We start from the raw sequence: 22,335 nt of genomic DNA, 5'->3' as shown, positions 1-22,335 counted from the left end.
TATCATAGTCAATCACAAGTTTGTTAAAATAAAAATCCTTGTTTTTTTTCACTTTACTTTTTAAAATCGACAAGTCCCACTCAAACATCTATAATATCTGATTTTCTTACCGTTGTTACTTTCCTTACCAATATACCATACTTACGGTTCGAATATTGTTTTGAGGTTTGTGTCCATATACTTACCAAGAGTTTGTGTTTTATTAGCTGCATGCAATGTTTCATTTTCATATTTCTGCTATAATTAAAACAAATGGACTCATGTGACAGAACCAGCCAAATTGATTGTCTGCGGAGTGCGGGTACCACATGGTCGTGAGGAGGCCAGGGGCCTGGTACTTATCCATAAGGGACAGGCTAGGCCACTATCGCAAATTTCATTATTTAATCCACTATTACTTTGTCTTCTCCAATCATGTTTTGGTCCCATGAATCCTTCCAATTATGATCATATACATATATATATATATATATATATATATATATATATATATATATATATATATATAAGTGATAAAGGTACTGTTGTTTTCTTTTGCTTTCTCCATCGTATTTTGCATCTCGTGATCCATCCAATTGAAATCATGTCATATATATTTAAAGATTACCGGGAAAAATGAGTATCATATATAGGATGGATCTGTCGAGGCTTAGGAAACCTGAGTGTAGTTTCTAAGTTAAAATACTTAGTCTATTTTTATAAGTCAGATCGATGCTCTATTTCTCAATTAGACTATAATCCACTCTAACAAAACAGACGAATTTAGTTACTTGCTAGGTTTTAATAATTGTTGAGTTGTTAGTAGTAATATAATGGTCGAAGTGGTGGTCTATCACTATTTTGGTGTCATTCTTTTAATTGCATGGTGTTAAATTATTCTGCTAATCTTATAAATGTTGAGGTAAATGATCCTAGCCGTGAAAAATGACAATTTACGGGTTTTAATCGAATGCACATCATATAAATGTTGAGGTAAGCGATGGTACGTAGAAGGCTTGCCTCTTGGGATTTTTTTGAGAAGTTTATTGAATGCTACTTCGTTACTGATTTGTTCCATAAAGAGATTATCTTGAGGAAGATAACGATACCCACATTGATAAAAGATCGACAAAAAAGATGCTTCGTTGTCGAAGATCTCGTTAGAATCCATGGTGAAAGCCCCATTGCCGATGAGACGAGAGGGGACGGTACCTGCACATGCGTTCCAACGCCCAAGTCAGGTGGGAAACAAGGAGAATGTGTAATGCATATTAAGTCATAACATATATAATGCATTATGATGACCAGGAGAATTACTACAAAAACCAATGTAATAGTTTCATAAAAAATTCACAGTCTAGGTATTCATAGTAAATACTATGACGGTTAAATGTTTAAGCAACCAACTATATTTAAAACCAGTTTTTTTTCTTTTTTTTTTTAAGAAATTTAAAACCAACATGTTGTCAAAGCTAATTATTTACCAATTATGCAGAGACTTATAAATCCCTTACTATAACAATATCATTTAGATAATGAGAAGAAACTGTATACACTAAATAAAGCAGCAAACACCATGAACTGACAAACATAACAATCTTAGTTATTATATGGAGCAATCAAATTTACCAAACATCGATCCATCATATTAGATGTACTGGTCACAACTTGAATTTTCTTGCCACTTAGATAGGTACAATGTAATATTCTATTTTTCCTTATCCTAAGACATGTAGATCAAGAAAAAGAATATACGAAAGGATGGATATATAGATATATATATTGTACAGACGAAACTAACATTAAGTGTACTAATGATTACTAAAGGGAGGCTAGAAATCTCATCAAAGCTCAAATTGGAGGATTTCTAAGCCACTAATGGCTCCAATGAAGGATTTAATGAAAAACCTTCCTCAGAAGACCAAGTTTGATATTCATTCAACCCATGTGTTGGTAGAAAACAAAATAGACATATACACTCTGGTTCAAAATAAGTCTCTCAAACCTTGAAAACACCACTAGGAATAAGGAAAGGAGTAATCGGAGGAAATGATTTGTTCGACTTGTTTGATGTTGAACGCTCTGTTACCTAGAGTTCACAACTGTCTCTTCAAAGAAGCTAGTGTAACCACCTACTCAATACTCAAACATGTAAGGCATGTGTGAAGTTCTTCGTCACATTATTATTGTTTCATGCGAAAAATTGGTTCAACAGACAATATAAACAAAAGTTGTTGAGTGTAATAGATTTCACCATACTTTATTTGAAGTTCATTGGTTTTATTGTTTACGGTTAATAGTAATTATTGAGCTATCTTGATCAAAATATTCTTCAACAAAACTCTTTATATTCTGCTTCTCAAATTAGTGGTTTAGAAGTAAGGTGCTTACCTTATTCTGCATGCTGTTGGGAGTAGCTCCTTTTTCTGCTTGCTCTCATATGATAATATGTTTTCTAAGGACGCACATTTTTTTTTTTTTTTTTTTTTTTTTTAAAGCAAAATAGAAAATAACATAAAATTAAAGAGGAAGTACAGGACTGGGGGGCATGGACCTGACCCAGTAAATCTCAAAGAAACAACCCTAAAGGTTAAAAGGCAAAACACAAAACATCAGCTACCACGGACAATCCAGCACACCCACGTATGGACGCGAAACCGAATTGCAAAAAACGTAGAGCTAGTGTTTAGAGCATATGAATAGGCGTATGAATCGTCTGCCAACACAGAAACGATTCAAGTTCCAACAACCCCCTAAACAGCAGGTCACAAACGCCCTTTCGGGCCGAACCAATCCGAGCGTTGTTCAGATCGAGGGATGAACAAACGACGGAACACAGTCCACCGACGGCGCACGAAGCCACCGCGGCAGATACAATACAATTCCTAAGGTACGATAAACGACAACTACCGTCAACACGGAGCTTCTACACACCTAGCCCTTTCGGGCATCAGGAACTTTAGAAACAGATCCTAAATCCAGTAAGCTAGATATAAGATTTTCAAACAAAGTTACAGAATCTGGAACAAAACCACACCCATCCTCAACTTCCTACTACAAAACAGAAAATGAAAGAAAACAAAATAAAAAGGTGACCAAGGCAACCTCCGCCGCTACAAGACCACACCGACAGCAGCAAAGCGATCCGACGACCACAACCACTGTGAACAGTGAACGTGATCTGAAACAACCAAACCACGGCCAGCGAACAGAAAGGAAGAGGCACAAGGAAAGCTTCACGTCTGTGCTCAGAGAAACGGCGGCGACTAACCAAAACACCACAAAAAGAGAAACCCGTCGAAGCACCAAAAGCTGACCCATAAACCGAACTCAACTCCACCCCATCACCGGAACAAGGCGAAGGATCTAGCAAGGTAAAAACAGAGCCACCCTTCGACGACGGCGAGGGATGAAAACAGAAGATTTGGATTCGACGGGAAGGAGGGGTGGTGCTGTCGTGAAACGACGCAAGCACCACCTGATGCCGGATCTACATCTGGCTGAAAAGCGTTTGGATTTTGAAGGGGATTTGGAGAAGAACGGTGAGGCGGTGGTTGGTTAGTTTAGAGAGAGAAGAGAGCGTTTTGGAGAAGAGAGCGTTTCTCCTGATCTGTATAGATTGAATAGCTCTAAGGACGCACATTATAAGTGAACCAAATATATAAAATTTGTGTCGGATATTATACATTCACCTTTTTAAAGTTCAAAATTTATCATTTCAAATGCAAAAATTATTATTTTACCTTCCTTAATTTGTGCCCTTAGGACAAAGTTAGCATAAGCCATACTTGTTTCATATATTAATTTTCAGGTGGTAAACTGCAATAGCACAATTAACAGGAATGGCTTTCTTATGTGCTCATATTACATTATTGACATATATTCTTCCGTATATAACATAAATTTACTTCTGAAAGCAAATGAAGAACTAGAAACTATTAAGCAGAATTCATCAATAGAGACTTCGTTGTATCTTCTTCAATGAAACTAATAGAGCCATCGTTTTCAGATTCAGTTTCATTAGAGTTAACGTCAAGGTCTTCCTCAATCATTTCATTTGGATACAAAGAGGGCTTTGGAGGCATTTCAACATTCTCAATATCTCCTTCAAGCATCTCTATCACTTTGTTCATTGAAGGACGATCACATGGTTTCAATTGTATACACCATAATGCAATTATGAACATCTTCTTCACATTATTATTTTCCTCATATGTAATTTCATCCATTTCTAACTCCTTTTCTTTAATCAATTGATCATAAATCCAAATGGGAAAGAAAATTTGACTTGAACGATCGGCATGTGGATTTAAATTTCTTTTCTTACTTGCCATTTCCATCAAAAGCATTCCAAAGCTATATACATCGGCCTTGTAGGATACTCCTCCAATATTTTTGTAGAACAATTCAGGAGCCATGTATCCAATTGTTCCCCTTGCTGCAGTTAAAGTGACAATACTAATATTGTCATTTGGATAAAGCTTTGCAAGACCAAAGTCTGAAACTTTGGGGATAAAGTTCTCATCAAGAAGGATGTTATGGGGCTTGATGTCAAAATGCAAAATTTGCATGTCACATCCTTGATGCAAATAAGAAATACCACGAGCCACTCCAAGAGATATCTCGTACATTTGCTTATAAGTTAGAGAGATAGCATCCTCACTAGAAGAAATATATTTATCAAGAGAACCATTTGACATGAATTCATAAACAAGAGCACGCTTTGATCCCTCAACACAAAACCCAATAAGTCGAACCACATTGGTGTGATGTATTCTTCCTATGGTTGCGACTTCACTAATGAAATCTTGTCCATTGCCCTTAGATTTACCCAACAACTTTATGGCCACAAATGGTCCGCTGCATAGCTTTCCTTTAAAAACAGCTCCAAAGCCTCCTTCACCCAACTTGTCTCTAAAACTTTGAGTCATCTTCTTTATTTCTCTGTACGAATACCTAATTGGCATTAGAGCACTCCCTTGTAGAAAAACTTCAATATCTTCATACATTGATATGTGTCTTCTTCGACAAATATATATCAATAGCACAAAGAAAACCAGAAGGACCAGGACAAATCTTGCTACCAATATTGGCAAAAGATATCTTCCTGTCACTCTTCCTAACTCGATGCCACTTTTAGAATCTAAATCTTTCTGTGATAAATGAGAGCTTTTTGTTATGCCAAATATTGGTACAACTCCTGTGATGGTTTTAGCAAGGAAAAACAATTAATATGGAAAACATTGTTCCTTTTCTTTACAAACCAAGAGAAGAACTAATGGAAAGGTAAAAAATGAAATTAAGACAATGAGCTGTTCAATACTCTTAACCATAAACACTTTGAACATTTATCTTTTCACATCATTATTTTTAGGGTTAATAAGCTTTTACCCCCCTATAATATAGGGCACTTTTGGTTTTCCCTCCAGTAAATTTTTTTTTTTGGATTTGGTCATTGTAAATTTTTTTTGTTTTAGAATACCCCCTAGGCCAGCTGACTGTGCTTCGCTGATGTGGTACGCTGAGTCACCTTTTTCTGATGAAGTGGCGCGCTGACTGTATAAATTTTTTTATTTTTTATGGGGTACACGTGGCATTTGTGATTTTTTTTTAAAAAAATCTAAAAAACAAAAAAAATTCTTAACAAATAAAAAAATTCTGGAAAAATTAAAAAAAATGAAAAATATTCTGAAAAAATAAAAAAAAATACCGGAAAAATTTAAAAAAATTGGAAAAATGAAAAGAAATATGGAAAAATTAATAAAAATGAAAACTAAAATCTGGAAAAATTAAAAAATAAAAAATAAAATATGGAAAAATTTAAAAAAATGAAAAAATTCGGGAAAAAATTAATATATTTCGAAAAATTCATATTTCTAGATTTTTTTCAATACCGGAAAAATGAAAAAAACTCAGATTTTTTTTCTTCGGGAGTAGGAAGTTTTATTTTATAAAAATATGAAAAATTCAGGAGCTTAAAATATTTCAAAATTTTTGAAAATATATTTCAAATTTTTTTAGAAAAGTTCCGATTTTTCTTTCAAAATTAAAAATTTTGTTTTTTATTTTTAATACAAAAGATAAAAATATTGGAAAATATTTTCATAATTAAAAAAACATAACATTAGATCATGAAGAATAGAATTAAGCGTTTGTCATTCCACCGTATAACATGATTTAAATACCGGTGTCAATCAATATCCATTGTATCCTGTTATTCATTTAGATTATATTTTCGAATAAAATAAAATTCTGGAAATTAATTTTCAAAATCAAAATAATTACATAATATTATATTTTTTCAGATTTGTTTTTATAATTTTTTCGAAAATTTATAATTTTAATTTAATTCAGATTTGTTTTTAGAATTTTTTCGAAAATTTTGATATATATATTAATTTTTTTCAGAATTTTTTTCATTTTTATTAATTTTTCTAGTATTTTTTCATTATTTTCAATTTTTATTAATTTTTCCAGAATTTTTTTAAAAAAAGTTGTATGATTTTTTATTTTTAATTAAGAAAATCACAAATGCTACGTGTACCCTATAAAAAAATAAAAAATAAAACTAATTATACAGTCAGCGCCACGTCATCAGAAAAAGGTGACTCAGCGTGCCACATCAGCGAAAATGCACAGTCAGCTTGTCTAGGGGGTATTTTAAAACAAAAAAAATTTACGAGGACCAAATCCAAAAAAAAAAAATTACAGGGGGGAAAACCAAAAGTGCCCTATATTACAGGGGGTAAAGGCCTTTTAACCCTTATTTTTATATCAGAATTTTTCTTTATTAGAGCTTTAATATATATTTACCTCATACACTCTGTCTCATTTCTCTTCATCTTTGTTCTCCTAGAAAGTAGGAAAGATATATTGTCCAAAAACTTGATAAATATTTTCTTATTACATAAATGTGATGAATTTTTCTAATAAATAAAAGTTTAGGTAAGTTGGGTTTTAGAATATCACAAAGGTCCGAAAAAGTTACAAAGTTCTGAGAGTGTTGATAGGTGCTGATAGAGCTACTTATATATGCCACCAATGATATCCTCGCATTGACAATAGGATTCGATCTCAACCCTCATGAAATTTGAGCTGAACACCAATTAAACCATGGGGCAATTGTTATCTGTGGTCCCTGAAAGTGTAAGTAGTAGCTACAATAGTCCTTTCAATTTATCAAAATTCTAAAATAGTCTTTGATTGCGCACTTTCTTAGTCAAAATTCTAAAATTCAAGAGTATGTGTGACCCTTACTAAAGTACTTGTAAGCTATGAAAGTTTAGAGGGCATAGGTCACGATGTTCAAGATGACTTGGCGACTGTATTGGATATATTGTTGATTCACTTCGCAATTCAATGCATTTTCCCTCTATAAATAGGAGGATAAACTTCTCCTTTTTCATTTTTCTACTTTGATCACTCACATGAAGAATACCTACAATTCACTCTTAAATCTTCAAAATTTCTTTATATAGTAAATATTTCTCAATCAAGGTTATACTTCTTCATAAATCTTAAAAACTAAACGAAGGTGTTTGATTTCTTTATGTTTGCTTGTTTTTTGTTATATATGATCTTGATTTAAGGTCTGCTACAATAACATTACTAAGAAGATGTTGAAGATGAACATGATGAAGTGTATATAACTTGATTGTTGAGAAGATGCTGCTGCATTTAAAACCTGAAAAGTTTAATGGTTATGTATGTAAAACTCACAGCGCATGGGGTTGTCACACTAACCTTTAGGTTCGATTCGCCCCAACCAATAACTGTATATTGGATGCAATAGGAATGACCAGCGAATCCCCTTCATGATACTACGAGTTCTTTGATATGTATTGCACAACCACACCAAGCGTATCTCCTAACAATATTTTACAGATTTATGGTTCCAGAAATTCACTCATGCATTAGGTAATGATCTCTCACAAAATTTGGTGGTGCCTTACCATCAAATTTTGACAATCACATTTACAAAATTGGATCGCCTTTCTCCCATTTTGCCCTCTTAGACGCCTAGTTTATGTCTCTATCTCTCCCATCATCACCTCTTCATTCTTTATTTTTTATTTCCTTTTCCTTATACTCACAAAACCACAGCTAAACGGAATTGGATTTCATGCAGCCACTACTACAATTTTGATTTTTAATAGCAGAAATTTAATAGCGCTTTTGGGAAAATGCTATTAAAAAACTCTCACAAAGGGGTTAAATAGCGCTTTAAGCAAAACGCTATGGAACCCACTCCCTTCATTAGCGCTTTTCATGAAACGCTAAGTTATCTACACCCATTATTAGCGCTTTAGATAAAACGCTGTGTAACTGTGTTGGCACTTTTGGAAAATTAAAAGAAAAAAATAAAAACAAAACATGCACATGTTATTTATTTTATTTTATTTATCACAATTAGGCATTTGTGAATCGCTCTTCTTCTCACTCATGGTCATCATACTCCAAATAAATCTAGAAACGCAAAAACCTTCCTCATCTTCACGCAGAAACCCTTCTCACCATTCTTCGTTCTTCTTCTCTCTTCTTCCTCGTCAAACTCATCCTTCTTCTTCTTCCCTGACAGAAATCACTTAACCCTAACAACCTTATGCTCTCCATCGGTCCCCTTGTTGAACCCATATTTCATAGATCCCTGAGATTCAACTACGACGGTGACTCATTAGCTCGCAAATAAAGACGATGAAGGTAGGTCCACTTCTTTTCTTTTCCAATTTGCTTTCTCTCGTCTTCTCACTCATGTTCTCCATCATTTTTTCAGTTTTAATTTTGTTTTTGTTCTTTTTCCTAAGATATATGGTTTTCGCTGAAAAATTGGAAAGCACGGTGACGACGTCGACACCGACAAGTGGTGGCGATTCATTGCTCCAAAAGTAGGGCTTAAACACCTTTCTTATTTGAAGATTGTTACTACTATTGTTGGTTTTATTTTTCAGATCTGAATAATAATTATTGTGACATGTTGAGAAAAGTCAAGCAAATGATGTAGGTTTAGTTAAATTGGGTTTGTGAGTAAGAACCAAGTTCGGCTTATTAACTTGTTTTGGGTAACAATTGCAGGTCCTTATTAAGTTCTCTTGTACAACTTGACATGTGAAACAAGAACAATATTAAAAAGGAAAGCTGCAGTTGATTTCTCCGTTGTATGTGAGTCTCTGATCTGTGTCACTGTGTGATTAATTGCATATTATTCTTTCGTATTTTATTTTCTCATGAAGTTTGATGGCCATCCTTTTAATAACATTGCTTTTATTTTAGAGTTTTTAGGATTTAGTGTTTAAAGATTGTTGGTTTATTGTTTTCCTATACAAGAATTAGAGATTTTAGAATGTTCTGTTGCTACAATATTTTCATATATTATCATCATGTCTCATAAATCTGAGTTCCATGGTAATTTAGATCATGTCTCAAATGACACCTGTACCTCTGCCCTGCCTGATGTTATAGTAGCTTTGGTTCCTTCTTTTTAAACTAATATTAAACTATGAAGCATGAACACCTCTAGGACTATAGTGTCCAAGTGTCAATGTCGTGTTAGGTGTTCGTGTCGAAGTCCATGCTTTATAACTAATATATTGCCTATAGTGTCTGATATTATGTTATTGAAATATTTTCCTACTATAATCGATATCTCATGCATAAAAACAAAATTGCTAACCTGTTTTGAATCAACATGAACTAGAACCCAAACTAATATATTGCCTATAGTGTCTGATATTATGTCACTGAAATATTTGCCTATAGTGTCATTCATATCCATCTCTTTTGTGAAGTGTATAAATTAGAAGTTGAGAAAAGCCATTCCTAATTGTAAGCTAGTTTTTATTAAGTACCAATTGAATGGACAATTAAACATGTACGTAAAACTAATTGAATGGATTTCTTTGATATTTTCTTTGTTAATAATATAAATTGTTGTTATTATAAACTAAACAAATAAATAAAAAGAGTCCTTAATATGAGCACATGTACGTATGGCTAACAAAAAAGGCATTTGAGAATTTGTTTGAAATTTTGAAAAAGGTTATCAAATATAGATTTTTCTAGTCAATTTGGATCTCTACTTTTTTGAGATTAAATGTCAAAACAATCTATGTATGCCTTATTAGTTGGAATACATTGGCCACATAGAAGGAATAGAGTTGGCTTGTCCATGCTACTTACGTATTTTTTAGATTTCATGATAGAGAGAATGTATGCGATCTGTATAGAAAACATTGACACTGATTGTTTGATTACTTGCCTATATATAGGTTCACCTTTTTCTTCTTCTTTTTCTCTAATGTCATAGTTTTGGTGTATATAGGTTCTGCTTGTGTTGTAGTTTTAGTGACCGCCTTTGCATATATACCTTTAAGACATGTAATATGAAGTGTTACTAGAGATAGAATATAATTTTAACTACCTTGCGAATGTTTAAATTTGATTTAACCATTTGTCAATGTTTGAGATCATGTTAATATCACTATAAACAGAGTGTGTTTTTTTACTTGCAATAATTTATGGCTGTCTTAATTTCTTTTTTCATTTTCATTTCCAATTGCTAACCTATATTTCGATAACCAAAACTTGAAATTGATTTATACTTTTATTTTTGATTTTAGGAACAAGATTTCCAGCTTTTGGATTCAAACTCTTCTCAAGCTAAGCTTCTGATTTTTTCTACCGATTATCTACAAAGCATTTGGATAGACTATCCTCATCTCTCGTGAATCAGGTTAGTTCACTTCGTCGTGTTTATTATGGTAGAGATATAAAATTTGAGCATGTAGGTTATGTGCTGGAAATTGAACAATAAAGAATTAAATTGTTGTGTGGTTATAAGTTGTTAAATTGTTGATTGTGGTTAAGATTGATACACATATTGGGGACCCCCACTAAATCTAGAATGAAGATGAGTATTAATAGGTAATATGCAATGTATTAGTGAAACTGTTAGTGAAAAATTATAGGAATAGCTTATGACATGTCCATAAGATTTCCTTGATAGCTTACGAGAACAACTTATAGTTTATATAAAAACAGTTTGACTTTATTTTACCATTTATTAAAGAAATAACTTGTAGATAAGCACTTATATGATAAGCAATTATGCCTTTATCCGGTAAGAACAACTTGATGTTTTCTTGAGAAGCTTTTTCATGTTTGACAAGCTTTATAAATGATGGATTCTACAATTTAACAAGCTTTTTCATGCTAAGGCTGCTCCTTAGACACCTTTGTCTCTGTCATACAAGTTCCTATTCTCGAGGTCAACCAGTTGGGGAAGAAAGCCAAGGTTTTGTCAGTTACATTGGAGTGGTCGATCGTCGGGAGGTTCCAATTTGTATGGAAAATTGGAGAAAAAAGCCAAGGTTTTGTTAGTTACTTTAGGTTTGTTATCGTTCTTATATACGTTTGTGCACGAACTTTGCATTTTTATGTAAGTGTACATTAGATTTTTTTTGAAAGGAATAAGTGTACATTAGATGTCATGTGTAATTAAGTTTTTTATCAACACATTATTGTTTATTTATATTAATGGATTACTAGTGTTTCTGATATGTATAATATTTTTTGTCTGGTCAGTAGATGCTTTTAGTTGTGGATGTAATTAAAAAAAAAGAGACTTTTATTAGCGCTTTTCTTAAAGTACTATTAAAAGGGGTAACTAAGATAGCGCTTTTCGGAAAACGCTAAGAAACATCTGTCTAAAAATAGCATAAAAATAAGGCTTTATTAGCGCTTTTCTGAAAGCGCTATTGAAGTATTGCTATTTAATAGCGTTTGGAAAGCGCTATTATAGGCTCCTGACCTATTATAGCGGGGGCTTTCTTAGCGCTTGATAAGCGCTATTAAGAGCCAAAATGAGTGCTATTAAAGGGGGTATTTTGTGGTAGCCATGTTGATTTGTGAGTGAGGAGAAAGAAATATAAATATAAAAAAGAAAAGTTGTGGCTGAGAGAGAGGAAAGCTGAGAGAGATGGAAACATAATGGGAAGAATGATGGGATTGTGGCACTAGAGGATCCAAATCCCATATTTTCATTGATTGATTAATATTTTGGGACAAACTTATAAACAAATAAAACCCTCAAACATACTACTTAATCTTTGGTGATGTAGCCACCACCTTATTTTTGCTTATTGCTTTTCTCCTCCTTCATCCTTCACTTTTGTGAATTTCTATAGGATGGAAACCTTCTATTTTAACAACAAACCACACTCGACTGAACGTTGTCAATGTCAAATAAGTGCACAGATCTAGTGCCCCAACAACAATTTTCACTCTAGTGCCCCAGACAAATGTGGTGTCTCCCCTTTGTCTTTTTCCTCTCGTCTGCCTAAAGTACGATTTTTCAAGATATTTTTGTGGAATGGACAGTTTTCAGAATATGTGCCCAGTTCTTGTTTCTTGCCGGTTTTGACTTGTTTAGTCAGATTTTCCCCCGGTTCAATTTGACCAACGATTTCTTATGTTTGTCTAGACCGGTACCAGCTTTGGTTCTTGATGGAACCATCTAATGTGGTTTAACAACACTGGATTGACATTACATTTAATAAAAACAAGATTTAAACAACTTAATTGATCTACAATTAACGACATAGAAAATATTACATATATATATATACAAAAAATATAAAATATTACCTTTAACAATGCCAAGTATTATATCTGCAATAAATTGCAGTCCTTATGTCAACAATCAGAGGAGATAATGTACATGGTTATAAGCTCATAAAAGAAAACATACAAGACTATAATGTATATATGAAGAAATTACAAATTAATATTAAAAATTGTACACATGATCCATGTCATAATAATTTTTAATCCAAGAGTAAATTTTGTCTTCCAATATGAGGCAACTAATTTTCAAATGTGTCATAGATTAAGTTAGACACTCTTTTGTCATAATATTTGTGTGGGTAATATGATGTTGGGTGATGTAGGGGATGCGGTTTTAGATGGAGTTGGAAGCATATTATTTGATCATGGAAAACACCACCAAAAGAGAAAGATGTTTGTCGTTTCTCTCATAAACAAACATGTGAAACTAACTTGGTCATTTGGTGTAAAATCAAATTTAAAAAAGAAATTAAATGAAAGCTTATAAGTTATAACCATTCGTGTGCTTTGTACGAACATTGTTGTCGTACATTTAATTGTCGCACCTCAAAGTGCGCTTGCACCCAAACTATTTAATTGTCGTATTCAATTTTTTTTTTTTTTTTAGGGATTTGTCTTTTTCTGAATATATAAGGGTCTTGCTAACGAGTACACTCAGGGCAATGGTTAAAGAATCTACAAATATAAATTTTATCTTAGAAATATAAGATGTTACTTTTGATAAAGTAATGATTACACAACTTTTTTTTATGAAAACTTACTTGTTTTAAATGTTTAATCATTGCCCTTGCGGCATTGGTTAACATTCTCCAATATATCATAATAGCAGAAGCAAAATATTTTTATTATCAAAAGAAGAAGAAATAAAGAAAATATAATGAATTTATAAATATTTATATTTATACTATATAAAGAAAACAATCATATTTAGCATTTTTAGGTTGGTTTTTTCTTTCTTTTCAAAAATACCTTTAATTTTCAATACAAATAACACATGTAACAAATAGATAAGAATAAATTTTAATTTTTTAAAAAATGTAACAAATGTTGAGGCAAAATCCCTAATTAATTTTAAAGATAATAAACCAATATGATTAAAGAATTAATGGACTTTGATTATTTCTTTGGTATTTAACTTGTGCTCTTGAGTGTTTTACTAAGACAGGAACAAGGTTTAAATCATACCAAGAATCAAGAAATCAAAGGACATTTGAATTCAATATCTAACACTGAGATCAGAAAGTTAGATCAGAATGTTGCTCAGAGATCAGAATGTTCGCACAAGAGATCAGAAGGTTGCTTTTATACAAGCCTAGAATCTCAAGAACATGGATCAAGGTCATGCAAGGCACATGTGACATAAATAAATGTCAAGATAAGTACTTCTGCATGGATCAATCAAGCAATAAAGGCATATACAAGGATTATGTCAAAAAGGATACTTTATGTTCATTTAAGACTATGAACATTAAAGTCCTAGGTATATTCCACAATGGAATATCATCCTAGATGTTATATTCACTGCTCTTCAATGTGTTTCACTATTAGGATTTGATTACATCAAATAGTAGTCTTACAAATCATCCTAAGTGAAACAAATGGAACATTCTGATGGTCAGAATGTTCAGCTCAGCACAGGCTTACTTTATGAACAGTACAGTAGGTGAAAAGCAAAAGCCAAAGCAAAGCAAATCTGTCTTGCTCAATCAGAGATAGACACGTATGAGAGTTGGTACAGAACAAGGACCACACAATCTCTCAAAGCCTGTGTATGAAGATGCAGAATCCCACTATATCCTCCTGCACCAAGTTCCAAGACAGATCTGGCAACTGAACTTTCTGAAGTATGAAGAAAAGTCCATACTTTGGTTATTGCCCAGAAATTCATATGAAAAGCATATGACACGCCCAGAACTTCATATGCTCATTCATATATGATGAACCCAGATGAAGAACATGATGAACCCAGATGAAGATCATCATGAACGCAACAACATTCTGAAGTTCATCAGAGATCAGAATGTTTGCCCAGAATTTCAAGTAAAGGCTTGTGGGACCCAGGACACATGGCATAACACCATTGGACACCCCACAACGGCCATATGAGCCCAATGACTCTATAAATACAGTTCAAAGGCTCATCATTACTTGCATCATTGCAAAGCATACAAGAAAACAACATTGATTTTGTTTGAAGCTCATGCAAACTGAAATTGATCAATCTCTAAGGCTTTCATTACTTAGTGCAAATCAATACTCCTTGTTATCTCTAAGATAACTCCTTTCTCTTCTTCCTCCTCTGTTTGATTCACAAACATTCAACTTCCATACAAATTGTAACTAAGTCGCATCTAGCTTTAGGGGTACTAAAGTGTTAGTTTGAGCAAAGGTTGTAAAAGTCTAAGTGGGTAACTTAGCAAGAAGGTGCAAGCCTGCTGAGGCTTAGAGAATACAGGATTGTAATTGTTCAGGTGAACAAAGATTGTAAGGTGCAGGACTTGAGAGGTTATCTCAAGCATCATAGTGGAAACTCTCACAAGATTGTGAGGAGAGGACTAGCCCACATTGGGTGAACCTCTATAAATTTCTGTGTGTTCTTTCCTTCTTCCTTATACTCTTTAATTTCAGTATACACAACACACACCAACACATTTACTTTATTAATCAGTTTCTGTGTATGAACTTCAGAACGTTCTGAGTTCAAAAAGTTAACTTAATCATTCCAAGTAAACTACTTGAGAATAACTTTTAAGTTTCAGGATAATTTTTAAAGGGTCACAATTCAAACCCCCCTTTCTTGTGACTATTTTATCTACTTCAATTGGTATCAAGAGCCCGGTTCTAAGGGTTTGAACACTTTAACAAGTGTTAGAGAAAAGATTCAGGAAGCATGTCTAAAGTCAAGTACATAGCTGAAGGAGGATCATCAAACAGACCACCACTTTTTGATGGCTCAAACTATTACTTCTGGAAAGGCAAAATGGAACTCTTCCTCAGATCTCAAGACAATGATATGTGGCAAGTCATCACAGATGGAGATTTTGTCCCAACAACCAAAGAAGGAGCTGTCAAAGAAAAGAGTTCATGGTCAACAGATGAAAAGGCTCAGGTATTGTTAAACTCTAAAGCTAGACTCTTTTTATCATGTGCACTAACCATGGAAGAAAGTGAAAGAGTTGATGAATGTAAGAATGCTAAAGAGGTATGGGATACTCTGAAAATACATCATGAGGGTACATCTCATGTCAAAGAAACTAGAATTGACATAGGTGTCAGAAAGTTTGAAGTCTTTGAAATGAGTGAAAATGAAACCATTGATGAGATGTATGCTAGATTTACTACAATAGTGAATGAAATGAGATCTCTTGGAAAGGCATATTCTACTCATGATAGAATCAGAAAAATATTAAGATGTCTTCCAAGTGTGTGGAGACCTATGGTCACTGCAATCACTCAGGCCAAAGATTTGAAATCTATGAACCTGGAAGATCTCATTGGATCACTGAGAGCTCATGAAGTGGTACTTCAAGGAGACAAACCAGTGAAGAAGGTTAAAACACTTGATTTAAAAGCATCTCAGCAAACCCCATCAGTTGCTGATGATGAGGTACAAGAACCACAAGAATTAGATGAAGTTCATGAAGAAGAAGCTGAAGATGAACTTGCACTAATCTCCAGAAGAATTCAAAGAATGATGTTGAGAAGAAATCAGATCAGAAAGAAGTTTCCAAACACCAACAATAGCACCAGAACTGAAGCTGACAAAAGCCAAGTCACTTGTTATGGCTGCAACAAAACTGGACACTACAAGAGTGAATGTCCTGACATCAAGAAGGTGCAAAGGAAACCTCCCTTCAAGAAGAAGGCAATGATCACTTGGGATGACTTAGAAGAGTCAGAACCTCAAGAAGATGAAGAAGCCAACATGGGATTGATGGCTCAGTCAGATGATGAAGAAGAGGTAATTGTCTATAAAACTGATTCTTTTTATAAAGATCTTGAAAGTAAAATAGATAGTCTCTTATATGACTCAAACTTCTTAACTAATAGATGTCATTCTTTAATCAAGGAACTTTCTGAAATAAAAGCAGAAAAAGAAACACTTCAAAACAAATATGATGAATCTAGAAAAACCATACAAATTTTGCAAGATTCCCATTTTGAAATGTCAGAAAAACAAAAAGAATTAAACAAGAAACAAAAAGGCATTATTTCTATACCTTCTGAGATGAAAAAGGAAAACATACTTTTGAAAAAGGAAGTTGAAACTTTGAAAAATGATCTTACAGGTTTTATAAAATCTACAGAAACATTTCAAAATATCTTAGGATCTCAAAATGAAAGTGCTAAAAAATCTGGCTTAGGTTTTAAGGATCCACACAAAATCATTGAAAGTTTTGTACCTAAAAGTAAACCAAGAACTAAATGTTATTTTTGTGATAGGTATGGACATGATGAAAAAATATGCCATGTTAAGAAAAAACTTATCAAAGAAAATAAAATTAATCTTAGTTCAGAACGTTCTCATCTCAATAGATCAGAAAGTTCACAAAAGGCTGAGAAAGCTAAGAAGTCATGTTCCTACTGTAACAAATCTGATCACACAAGACAGAATGTTACAATAAGGAAGGATCTCTTAGAAGAACTAACCCTCAAGGACCCAACATTACATGGGTACCTAAAATTTTTATCTTGTCAAATGTAGGTCCTGCCTCAGGGTGCTAGAACAAAGCCATGGTACTTGGATAGTGGTTGTTCTAGGCACATGACAGGGGACAGGAACTGTTTCCTGACCTTTGAAAAGAAGGATGGAGGACTGGTGACATTTGGAAACAATGACAAGGGTAAGATCAGAGGTAAAGGTACTATAGGTAAACCTAACTCTGCTAAGATAGAAAATGTTCAGTATGTAGAAGGTTTAAAACACAATCTACTTAGCATAAGTCAATTGTGTGATAGTGGATTTGAAGTGATCTTTAAACCTAACATATGTGAAATAAGACAAACCTCCTCTAACAAACTGTTTTTCTCTGGATCAAGAAGAAAGAACTTGTATGTCTTAGAACTAAATGATATGCCTGCAGAATCCTGTTTTATGTCTCTTGAAAAGGACAAATGGATTTGGCACAAAAGGGCTGGTCATATAAGCATGAAAACCATTGCTAAACTTTCTCAACTTGATCTAGTTAGAGGTTTGCCTAAGATTAGCTTTGACAAGGATAAGATCTGTGAAGCATGTGTGATGTAAGATTTTTCCTACACGTCATATAACTATGTACACGTGAGTATATATAGGATCGTTTCCACAGGGAGTTACGTTTAATCATAAGCATTTACACAATCGTTCACATTAAGGGTTTGGATATAATTTGTTTGTTTGTAACACTATATCCATATTTGACACTAAAGTAAAAACGAGAGGGGATCGAACTATTTCGCTTGCGGTATAAGATAACGAGCAAGCATAACAGCAGCAATCTCTCGATCGATTAACAGACTCTAGCTTTATAATCAATATTATTACAATCATTTCTACAATATCCTTCGTGTCCAAAGCGACATCGTTATTTCCAAGTTAGCGTTTAAACATTCGTGTCCAAATTCCTTAAACGATAACAAAGTCGATCGGATAACTTAATCGACCGTGTCCAGCCTGATTAAGTATCCGAAAGCATTAAAATCTTGATTAAAAGTAATTATCAAAGGTTTACAAACTTGTCAAGAGTGATATAACATAAGATAGATTGTTATTCTAGTTCTAGATTCAAGAGTTTGTGTCCAAATCATCTTGAATCTCTTTGAAAGCATTAAAAGCAAGAATAACAACAATATTGAATCATTAAGCTAGAACCTTATATATTAAAAGATCAAAAGATTACATAATAGCTTGATAGTTACCTCAATACTACAAAGAAGGTGATAGTTACATATAGACATGTAAACTAATGCAAGGAATGAAGGAAAGATGAAGATTCCATGCCAAGATCCTTGATGTCTCAATGAATCTAAGGTTGAATCTACTCCTTAATCACTTGCTTTGTGTTTCTCTCTATGAAATAGCTCTAACCTCTCTCTAGAAATGTATAAAATGTTTCAATGGAATAGTGAATAGTGCTAGAGAGAGGGAAAACTTGTATTTAAATGGGCTGAAAACGTGTAATCTCGCTTAAGCGAGATTCATCTCGCTTAAGCGAGAAGCCTAAATATCTAACAATGGCCAATGAAGTCTTGCCACGTAGCCCTGCTCCTTGATGAAGTTGTATCTCGCGTAAGCGAGTGAGACCTCGCGCAAGCGAAGTTTCTTGAAACTTAAACCGCCTTAGAATCCTGCTTGAGCGACATGGAAGCGAGATAGAAAGCGAGATGCTCATCTGTTCCCTGGAGAAATCTCGCGTAAGCGAGATGATCTCGCGTAAGCGAGATTCTAAAATTCACAAGCGACCCTGGAAGCGAGATGCAAGCGAAGGTTGAGCTTCTCCCTGGAGGAATCTCGCTTAAGCGAGATGACCTCGCGTAAGCGAGATTTGCTTGGTTCACACAACTTGAGTTTTGGTCCTTGCTTGTCATTTCCTGCATAAATTGGGTAGAATTAGGCATATAAAGCATAAATGGTATAATTATAACAATTGGTTGCTTTTCCGTAGATAACTTGCATAACAAGTCACTAAAAATGCCTCTTTTAACACATGAAATATATTACTTTTGAGCACTTATCAAACTCTCCCCAACTTAGCTTTTTGTTTGTCCTCAAACAAAAGAATCAAAAGGAAACTCACAAGGCTTTGGACAAGCTTTCTAGCACAATACCAAACAATTCAAATTAAATAAAAATTTTCAAGTGGTGATTCAAATGTGACAGCACTGGCAAGCATGAAGTTCTCCATTATTCCTAGCACAGCTATAAATGTGAAACAAGTCCTAAGCACAATATACACATCATAAACTTCAAAGTATAAACATATCTATCTATGAACCACACCTAACACACTTCTTTGAAAGTAAATGCAATATAATGATAACAATGAATGAGGTAATGAACACACATCCAACAATCATGCTAACATCCTATTTAAGTTAGGTGTCCATCCAAATATCGTCTCAAAAAGCATAAAAGCATGGATCAAAAGGTCTTGCAAGGGTTATAACTTGGCCGGGCCACAAAAGAAATGTCATATGTGGGGCAATTGATCAGAAAGCCTATCAAAGAGGAACATTTTTTTGTATCACAACTTGAAATCCAAATACTTCCTTACCAAGAATTAAAACCTCTGGTGATTAACAATCAAACTTATAACCTTGACAACTTATTCTATTTTTGATTTTTCTCTTTATTTTTCTTTTCTTTTCTTTTCTTTTTCAAATGTACAATTTTTTTCTTTGATTCAATGTTGTCAGGTTATTTTACAACTTCACCATAACTTAACATATAATGCCTCCTTTTCCTCCCCAACTTGAATACAACAAAACTCTAATTGAATGTTCCCCTATCCTAAGGCAAGGGACAAAGTACAAAAAGGTTAAGGGTTCAACAAAGTAAGATTATCAAAGTCCTATAAGATTCAACCATGAACTGGATTTTTGAAAAATTTCAGGCAAATTCAACCAGCATTGTGCTTATGAATATTGACAGTTCATGTTTGAGGACTTGATTCATTTGGCTCAGATTGGGGTATCAGATACTCGCTCTTCTCACAGGTAGGCTTTATGTGGTCAAGTAGGTTACTCTCAATTCAAAAAGTGCCTTGATCCTTTCCATGCTTTCAAACAATTCAAAATAATTATCAGATTTAACATAACTAAAACAAGTTAGACGATGATTATCGGTCTCCAGCATATATACAAAAGATTGAAGCTACCTCACATTTAGGTTAAGTACTAAGTGGTTCAAAGATATTCATGTTTATGAAAAGACTTAAATGATATATATTTTGTGCACAATACAAATTTCAAATTCATAGTAACACCTAGAATAACAGGAAACCAATACCTTGGCAATGCGCTTTCTCACAATTCATATCATTATCACTCACCTGCTTTTGCTCAATAATTGGCTCCAAAGAGCACTTTAAACTTTGATGTTCATGAGCAATTTTTTTTTTCTTCTTTTGACTAAACACAAGCAAGATTAATCAAAAATTTCATCCAAAGCAATAAGTTAAAAACCAAACAACAAGCTAAGCTATTTAACCCAAAACGAAATTAAAATTAAACCAAAGTAATGAACACCCAAAAACGTGCTCAAAAAGTATAAGTTCAAAAGCGATAAAATTGTTTCAGCATAAAAATAAAACATAAACTAAAAAGTCAAAGTAAACTAAGCATCAAAAGAATGCGGTCAGTGTGCCGCATCATCATCCATATCATCCTGCTGAGATAAATGGACACTGGCTGTCCTCTCTGGATCATCATCGACACCATGCACACTAGCTGTCCCATGCACACTAGCTGTCCTCACCGCATCACCACCAATGTGGACACTGGCTGTCCTAGTAAAGTCATCAGCTGCTCCACCAAATGCTGCACCACTGCCCCCTCCTGGGTAGATTGGCCTGTCCCCAGGCCACATGCAAGAATCATAGTACTGTGCAGGAGTGAACATAAAACACCGGGGATCCATGTGAGCATCGTAAAGATGCGAGTAGATGCCCTGGTTGCTGCGGAAGATAGCAGCCTGCTGATCCATTATGTGATTCTCTCTCAGCTCCTGTGCTTGAGCTAACTGAAAGGCTTGCTGCTGCTGTGCCTGAGCTCTCTCAACTGCTCGCTGCTCATACTGAGCCATATATGCCTGAAAAGATGAAAAATCAAAAGTGCCGGGCTGCTGAGGTGGTGGCATACTCTGGTGAGGATCTTCATGCTCTGGATAGTCCTCAGGTTGGGGTACATCCTCAGGTTGGGGTACATCCTCAGGTTGGGGTACTTGAGAAGAAGAAGCAGCACCCTTAGATAGTGCTCTAGAAATGTAACCCCGAATGTACTTGTCATCAATGGGAGATACCAGCTCTTCTGAAAAAGGCTCGGTGACGGGTACCTGATGGTGCCTAAGTAAGCCCATAATAAAGCCCGGAAAAGCGAGTCTGGTCTCTGGTCCTGCTACACCACCGAGAGCTACATGCTTCAGCTCTCTTGAAATAATTGCAGCCACATCCACTGCCCTTCCTTTGCAAATATGCCAAATCAGAGGAGGCATCACTTTCTTTGGAGTTGTGGTGACATGGCTTTTTGGCCAGACATTATGAACCAAGAACTTAAAAATAATACCAGCTTTTGGCCTCATATCAGAGAAAGCTGCCAAATTTCGGTTACCCGCTTTGGACTCAGTGTAAGTCCTTCCTGGTAGCAAAATTTCCCTCTCTATTTTACCAAGGTTCCAATCAGCAGCCTCTTCTCTTTCCCCATAAGGACACAAGGCAGGTGTGTCAGGGTCATCGGACTCGGGTAAAGTGTAAGGTTTGCCTAGGTAATCATTAATAGCATCCCTATCGAAGCGGATGGTTTTTCCTCTCACCATGGTGGTATAGGAAAATGCAGCTTGCATTTCCTTAGCATCACAATCTGGTAAGGCATTTGCATAAAACTCACACAGAAGGTCCAGGTTGATTTTGGGGTATGGGTTAAGGAGTTTCTCCTATTTTCTCTCAGTGAAAACAGCTGCAATGTCAGCATAGTCACCCTCAGGGTTAATCCGGAAAATTTTATCATGCCAAGTTTTCTCTTTTTTCAGCTCGAGAAACC

At 34.4% G+C, this 22,335-nt stretch overlaps 1 protein-coding gene across 1 annotated transcript in view; it reads right to left on the bottom strand.

The window, feature by feature from the left end:
• Positions 1–3,751: 3,751 nt before the first annotated feature.
• The window catches only part of LOC146953015 (LEAF RUST 10 DISEASE-RESISTANCE LOCUS RECEPTOR-LIKE PROTEIN KINASE-like 2.1), a 40,098-nt gene continuing 21,514 nt past the window's right edge, over positions 3,752–22,335 (bottom strand). Inside the window, exons 3-4 of the mRNA XM_085707458.1 lie at positions 12,622–12,645; positions 3,752–5,179 (exon numbers count right to left, since the gene is read on the bottom strand). Coding sequence (XP_085563584.1) covers positions 3,918–5,179; positions 12,622–12,645 — 1,286 coding nt within the window. The 3' untranslated portion in view covers positions 3,752–3,917. The remainder of the gene's footprint in view (positions 5,180–12,621; positions 12,646–22,335) is intronic.

Source organism: Medicago sativa, chromosome 1, assembly GCF_051527215.1.
Source record: "Medicago sativa cultivar Bolivia chromosome 1, Bolivia_mono, whole genome shotgun sequence".
NCBI classification, from domain to species: Eukaryota; Viridiplantae; Streptophyta; class Magnoliopsida; order Fabales; family Fabaceae; genus Medicago; species Medicago sativa.
Note: the sequence above shows the minus strand (reverse complement) of the source record. Positions and strands in the feature narration are given on the sequence as shown.